The sequence below is a fragment of the Octopus bimaculoides genome, chromosome 19 (genome assembly GCF_046866305.1).
Source record: "Octopus bimaculoides isolate indiv1 chromosome 19, ASM4686630v1, whole genome shotgun sequence".
NCBI lineage: Eukaryota > Metazoa > Mollusca > Cephalopoda > Octopoda > Octopodidae > Octopus > Octopus bimaculoides.
The window spans coordinates 50,995,450-51,002,949 of record NC_142946.1 but is presented as its reverse complement, the minus strand read 5'-3'; the positions used below and the strand labels follow the sequence as shown (position 1 = coordinate 51,002,949).

Sequence of the window (7,500 nt, the reverse complement as noted above, 5' to 3'; positions counted from 1 at the left end):
TAAGGTTATAAATATAAAGTACATTTAGCAATTGGAGAATAAACAGAAACTTACAGCTGTTTCGGCCTAGCGTTGGCATGCCCCATTCTATCCCTATAGCTCCTGTGTGTCGGAGTAATCAGCAGATGAAAATGATGTAATGGGGGTACATGTATGATTCGCTAGGCCTCTTCAGAGATTCACAAAAATTCAATACAAGTATAAGATAAAAAATAAAAATAAAAATAGAAATAGAAATAAAAAATATTCAGCAGTGAATAATTCTGGTTATCTGAGTTACGTGTGTGTGTGTGTGTGTGTGTGTGTGTGTAATCCATTATCGTTAGTTTGATATATTCTATCATATCGGACTAATGATTATGGATTAAATATTTATTCCAGCTCATGCTTAAACTTTGAGTACTTTATTCCATGTGGCCGAACATAGCTTCTTTTTGAACTGGTCACGCTTGGAATATATATATGTTTGAGCATGTGTGTATGTTCATATGTATTTATATATGTGTATATAGCATATATGTATGTATACCTGTGTGTATACTTACATACGTATATATATATATATATATATATATATATATATATATATATATATATATATATAGCGAGATATCTATATATTAAACGAAAGATAGATCTATTTTTAAGACTTGAGACTAATTCGGTTCTCTAGAGACAAATAAGCCAGTCGCACGCATGCGCGCACAAACACACTCACACACATGCAAAACACAACTCATCCACACGCACACACACCACACACAGCTGCCGAGATTCAATTTACCAAAGCAACAATGTTATCAGGAAGTTTAGAATCGTGTATACTTAAGTTTAACTGACAGCTTTTGTTTTAAGATTTCATAAAAATTTACGTCATATTTCTTAGTAGCTGACGTCACATATTTGTTATAAGTGACGTCATATACTTATTCTCTTGTTTTTTTTTTTCTTTTTTATTTTTATGTAGGTTTACCAAAACCAAAATGAAAATCAACAATTACAAATTATGAAAAGGAAAATAATGAAATCGGGTTGTCACGGCACAGTAAATAACAACGAGAAGGATAACTCATTGGATAATCCAGACTCGAATAAAGGATTCGTGACAGGTCATATCGTCTGTGATCTATTTAACAAAAATCAGCGACAATCGACGACTTGTGGGCGTCCGGGCTTTCATACAGAGATTAAACTTTCTATTTTGAAAGTAACTTCACTTGGTATTTTTATTGTCGTAAATAATATAGTTGTATATGAATTACAAACATGAAGGGTTCTTTCTCTGTGTTTACTTCTCCTGTTTTCCATTTTTTCTCGTTGTACGTATTTAACGCGTTTGTTTGCGTTTTTCATGTTAATTGCACCGTCGGTGACGTCCTGTGCCCATATATGCATATATATATATTATATATTATTTATTATTATTATTATTCAGTAGTTTTATTTTTATAACGTGCTTTCACTTCACTACCGAGCGCAGCTCTGTGCGCCTTGGGTATGTGCTGTGGTTTGCTGTGGTGCTCTTATGTTTACTGTATTGAAAGTGTTTTGCGTAGAATGTGTGCAGTACCCAGTAGTGCAATTTTCTGTATGTTATATATATTTGTAAGTCCTGGTGTTTTTGTTATGTATTTGTCTGAATATTTTTTTATTATACCTAAGGCACCTACTATGATAGGAATTGTTTCTGTTTTTAGATTCCACATTCGAGTTATCTCTATTTCCAGGTCTTTGTATTTTGAAAGTTTTTCCATTTCTTTTAGAGAAACGTTGTCATCTGCTGGTATTGAAACATCAATTAGAAGGCATTTTTTTCCTTATTATTATTATTATTATCATTATTATTATTATTATTTTCAAGTAATAGTTTTACTTTTGTAATTTATGTATCGCGGGTGCATGCGAATGAGCAGGTATACGTATGCACATAATTACGTGTGCGTATATTTGTGCGGGCTTCTACATGTGAATGTATATCTGCGTTGCTGAATGCTTGTATGGCCCTGCGTGCATGAGTACGTGCGTGTGTATGTGTGTGTGTGTATGCGTGCGAATGTGCATGTGTGCATGTGTGTGCATACGTGTGTCTGTGCGCATGTGTAGTAGTACAATTTCCGTGTGAATTATCTCACGGACATATCAAAATCAGTAAATCATTCGTCTCAAAAGAAACACATATATTTACATCAAGGTCGCTCTAGAATGTCGCCCAAACATTTAAAAATAAGGTGTGCGTGAGTGAAGATTGAATTTCATAAATGTGTCACCCTTGCAATCGATTTGACTGTCACGTGTAAACCATGCAAATATATGCAACGTGCATTGTTTCTTTAAGCAGCGTTGTAACACTTTTTATTCAAAGCCAAAATTTTCTTTCTTCAATTTATACAATTTATTTATTTATTTATTTATTGTGAAGGTGCGTAGCTAAGTGGTTGGGAGGATCCGGCTCACGGTCACAAAATCGTGAGTTTGGTTTCTGGCCGGCGATTCCTGTATTTCTCGTTGCTCCAGTCCACTCAGCTGACAAAAAAAAAAAAGGACAAGAATTCTACCCGTAATTCAAAAGCTCAGCTTTGCCACATTCTGTGTCATGCTAAATCTCCCTGAGAACTACGTTAAAGACACGCGTGTTTGTGAAGTACTCAACCACATGCACTGGACGTTAATTTCATGTGCAGCCTGCTCCGTTGACCATATCAACTAGAACCCTCATCGCCGCAACTGACGGAGTACCAGCATTTTTTTAATTATTTATGCACAGTAATCTCTCGACTATCGCGGGTGTTACGTTCCAAAACCTCCCGCGATAGGTGAAAATCCGCGAAATAGAAACAGCACTGTACTGTATAACTTTTTTTTATTATTTTTATAATTTGTATATATTTATTTTATTATAAACGCAAAACAACACCACGGAGGAATCGGCGTAAGCTTAAATAATAAATCGCGATAGGTAAACCGCGATAAGTGAACCGCGATATGGCGAGAGATTACTATATTTTCAATTATTCTACTATCAATTTCTGCCAGAGGTTGTAGCCATGCTGGAGCACGACCATTAGCGTTAATGCTTGCTTATTTAAGACTCACATCACGGCCCTGACTCCTGAATTGGTCCAGTAATAGTAAAGTTCTATGTCGTTTATTGAACTCCTATTGAATATATAACAAATGCTGTACATTTGTTCAAATAATTAAAAACCGACAGTCAATGCACGAGTTTTATGTGGTATCGGTTATGGTGTTGGTGGTGATGATGGGGATTGCGGTAGTAGTAATAGTGGAAGTAGTAGTAGTGTTGGTCGTAGATGTAATGGTCGTAGTTGTGGTGGTTGTGGTTGTAGTGGTGGTCATAACGATGGTATAAAGCTCTATGATAGTTGAATGCCGAGTTGGTTTTCCCGACACAAATGTAATTGGCGGAAGTAAGTGAAGAGCTTCAAACTTCTAGCACCTCTTTAATAGAGCCGTGTTAATTAATGAAGGGCGTGGCGGGGTTGGTGGTGACGGTAATGGCGGCGGTTGGAAGATGTAGGTGGAGGTGCGGTGATTGTGGTGGCGGCGGCGGTGGTGGATGTTGCGATGGCAGTTGTGATGGAAGTCGTAATATTAATGACGATAAATGGCAAAGGTGGGTGGTAGTGGTAGTAGTGGTAGTAGTAGTGGTGATGGTGGTGATGGTGATGGTGGAAGGGGTAGCCATGGTCGTCGTCGTCGTCGTCGTCGTCGTCGCCGTCGTCATTTTAATGTACGCTGTGACGGGAAGATGTCAGTGACTAAAAGTGGAGCTATACTTATATATATACTTGAAAGTAGCAGTTAGTGATACTCGGGTGCAAATCATTGTATAGAAGACGGGTGGTTGAGTTGTTACTTTTGGGGGATTTCCCCCCGGTGGTGATATTGTGATAGCTTAATAGATGACTGGTTACGGGTAAATGAAGAGTCGTGCTTTTGCATGACGTCACTAACATAATGGGGCAATTACATCGTGAAGGAAAAGGACAGCGAGAAAACCTTTGCCACTGTTGTTCTTTTCGAGTGGTTTGGAGAAAGATGCCACACCCACGTGTGTGTGTGTGTGTGTGTGTGTGTGTGTGTGTGTGTGTGTGTGTGTGTGTGTGAGCGTACACATAATTACATACACAGGCATACACACACACATACATACATACATACATACATACATACATACATACATACATACATACATACCAATATGCCTAAATACCAATTTTGAGAAATTAGTCTTCTCAAAACCAGAAAGAAAGCTGATTCGAAGACTGCAGATCCAAGCCATCACTGGAATATGGGTGGGTGAGTGGGTGGGTGGGTGAGTGGGTGGGTGGGTGGGTAGAACTATGTTGCCTTTACTTTACATCTTGGGCGACGCTTTTATGGGGATGATACTTTTTAGTCTGCTGTATAAGCCTGTGTAGGCCCGAGGGCCAGGAGAGAGAGGCAAATTCGTGAGTTGCCTCGGGCTGTATACTATTTAGCTTTGCCATTGTACGAGCCTATTCAAATATTTGTATAGTTCCTATCCATGGAAAAGCAACAGTTAAAAGGTTACGTATGAAGTCTACATGTTTAATTTTAGCTATCTGTGGCCCAATTTATCAAAACAAAATGAAGCACGACTTCTATGCTACTACTCGACTCAATTAACGGCCGGTTAGTCCATCCGACTAGCTACATATTTAACTAAGATATATATGTATGTGTCCAATCGGGTGGAGTGAAGTTAAATCAGATAAAAGCTGATTATAGAGATTATGAGAATATGGGAATATGAGATTATTTATGGAGTAGAAAATTATATGAAAATTAAAATAACACAGAAATAAAGGTTATGAAAAGCCAAGAAAGAGAGAAAATAGTGGAGGAATGAGAAGGTAGAAGTGAAAGTACATGTGAAGCGGAAGAAAGAACAAGACAACGGCCATAATAAAAGAGAATTGATTTCTTTGTGTGTTGTGTTTATTTCGCAATGTTTTCCATGAAACGGATAGTATTTCGGGAGAGTCATTCTGTCAATAAAGAACATGCACACTGGCTATAGTTCAATCGTTTACTGATTGACTGATTTGTGAGAGACTTTTGTCACACGTGTCACATTTTCTAAGAATTGTCCCAAATATTTCTTTATTTATTGGGTGCGTGTGCCAGTGACTTCGAAGTTTCGGTCAGCTAAGCCATCATCGGACTGACTGACAGACAGACACACAGATATACAAACACAGTGATAGATAGATAGACAGACAGACAGATAGATAGATAAACAGACGGACGGACGGATGGTTAGATAAGGTGACTCAATGGAAAGTAGTATGATTTACAAATCAGGTAATATTCTTTTCTATTTTAAGCACAAGGCCCCGAAATTTGGTACTTAATTTATCAACCCCGAAAGGATGAAAAGCAAAGTGGACCCCCGGCGGAATTTACAAATCAGGTAATATCATTACGAAAATGGTGATAAAACTGAAAACCAACCGCACGGAATAATACCACGATACTTCTAACTATGACAAAATACCATTGGTATAAACGACATCTTAATCCTGTAACTTACTTCCGCTACTTATAGAATCATTCATATTACTGACCATCTCTTCACACGAAACAGCACCGCACATACCTTCCATATAGTCACATCTTTTACTCCTTGACTTTTCTGCAAGTATTCTACGCTGCCATACTTCGCTTCTTTGACATTTGTATTTCGCGTCTTGTTTTCTTCTTCTTGTTTTTCTTTTAAACCTCTGTATGCTATGCGTGTGTCCCTTCGTTTTCAGTCTATACCGTGTATACTTACTTTCTTTCTTTCTTTCACTTTTTTTTTACGTTTCATTATATGTAAAAAAAAACCACACAGACACTTTATGTCTGTCTTTGTACTGTCCCCCTCATCCTTCGCCCTGGTGGCAAATAAATGAGATCATTATATTATTATCATTATTATTATTATTATTATTATTATTATTATTATTATTGATGTAATCGACTCATCCCCTCCCCAAAATTTGCTGCCCTTGTAGCAAAATTTGATGTCATTATTATTATTATTATTATTATTATTATTTTGTTTTTATTTTTTCCCGTCTGTTGTTTTTATTTGTTTTTGGCTTTTGCTTGTTTTTGTTGTAGTTTTTTTCCTTTTTTTTATCTTATGTCTTTATTTGTTATGTTATGTGCTCCTTGTATATACTTGATATTACAGTTCGATCAAGAGCATACGTGTTCACATGCACGCACGTGCACTCACTCGCCCACATTCATCCATTCCCCATCCATATACATACACACACACACACACACACACACACACACATATGGAGCATAGCTGAATGTCAATCAGTGCATGCACGCGTGTGTGTATGAGTGTGTGTGTGTGTGTCTGTGTGTATGTGTGTGTAAGAAATTAAATGAGTAACAAGGGAACAAGAAATCACGTTATGAACTTCACCAGCTTACGGTTGTTTCTGCTATGAGATGCAATACACTCATAATTGAGTGCTTGTGTATTACCCTACAGCTTCATCAGAGCTTCATCCGTTGTCATTTATTTAATTTATTATTATTACTCCGTACTCCATTGAGGTTTTGTTCTGAAGCATATGTATAATGAGTTTTAACACCAGGTTATTAATATCGCAATAACTCGCATATCCACATTGTGTTGTACATTCGCTAGCTATTCCCAGTGGCTTCAAGGCGCTGACGCCATCGAAAGTGAACAATATTATCGTTAAAGGCACGAGATTGCTGTGATCATTTGGACGATGACTGATGAGGAATGAGTTATGTCTTGTATGTGAATTTTCCGTTTGTTGTGTTTTTGTTAAATTTTTGGAACATAACACAGACAGACAGACAGACAGACAGACAGATAGATAGATAGATAGATAGATAGATAGATAGATAGATAGATAGATAGATAGATAAATAAATAAATGAGGGGAGCGTGTGTATATGTCGTTTTAAATGAATATATGTATGATTATATCTACATATTTTCATATGCGTAATATTTATATTATATAATATTCACACATGTCTGTTGATGATTGTAAATGGGTGTGTGAGTGAGTGCGTACACTTGTCTGTGTATTTTTATGTATATGAGTCCTTTGTATGTCCTTTCTGCTTAAGAAATTGCTATACTTGAAGAAACTTTAGTATGATTCTATAAACAGTGTGTGAGTGCGTGTGTGCATGTGTGTATGCACGCGTGTGCGTTCGTGCGTGTGTGTGTGTCTGTGCATGTGTATGTGTGCGTTTGTCATAGCAATCACAGATACAGACAGACTGAGATGGAAAGAATGCTTACGAACCATTAAAATTTGAATCGTATAAGTATACGTAATTTACAATCTTTTTACACTTGTACATTGTGTATATAGATGGGTATTTGCATATATGTGTGTGCATGTGTATGTGTATGTGAGAGTATGGTTGAGGACCTACGTGTGTATGTATATATATAATTATATA

At 36.9% G+C, this 7,500-nt stretch overlaps 1 protein-coding gene across 1 annotated transcript in view; it reads left to right on the top strand.

Moving 5' to 3' along the window:
* Positions 1-7,500, top strand: part of LOC149131869 (uncharacterized) — a 63,969-nt gene that overhangs the window by 15,900 nt on the left and 40,569 nt on the right. Inside the window, exon 2 of the mRNA XM_089337682.1 lies at positions 968-1,207. Within this exon, the coding sequence (XP_089193808.1) occupies positions 968-1,207 (240 nt within the window). The remainder of the gene's footprint in view (positions 1-967; positions 1,208-7,500) is intronic.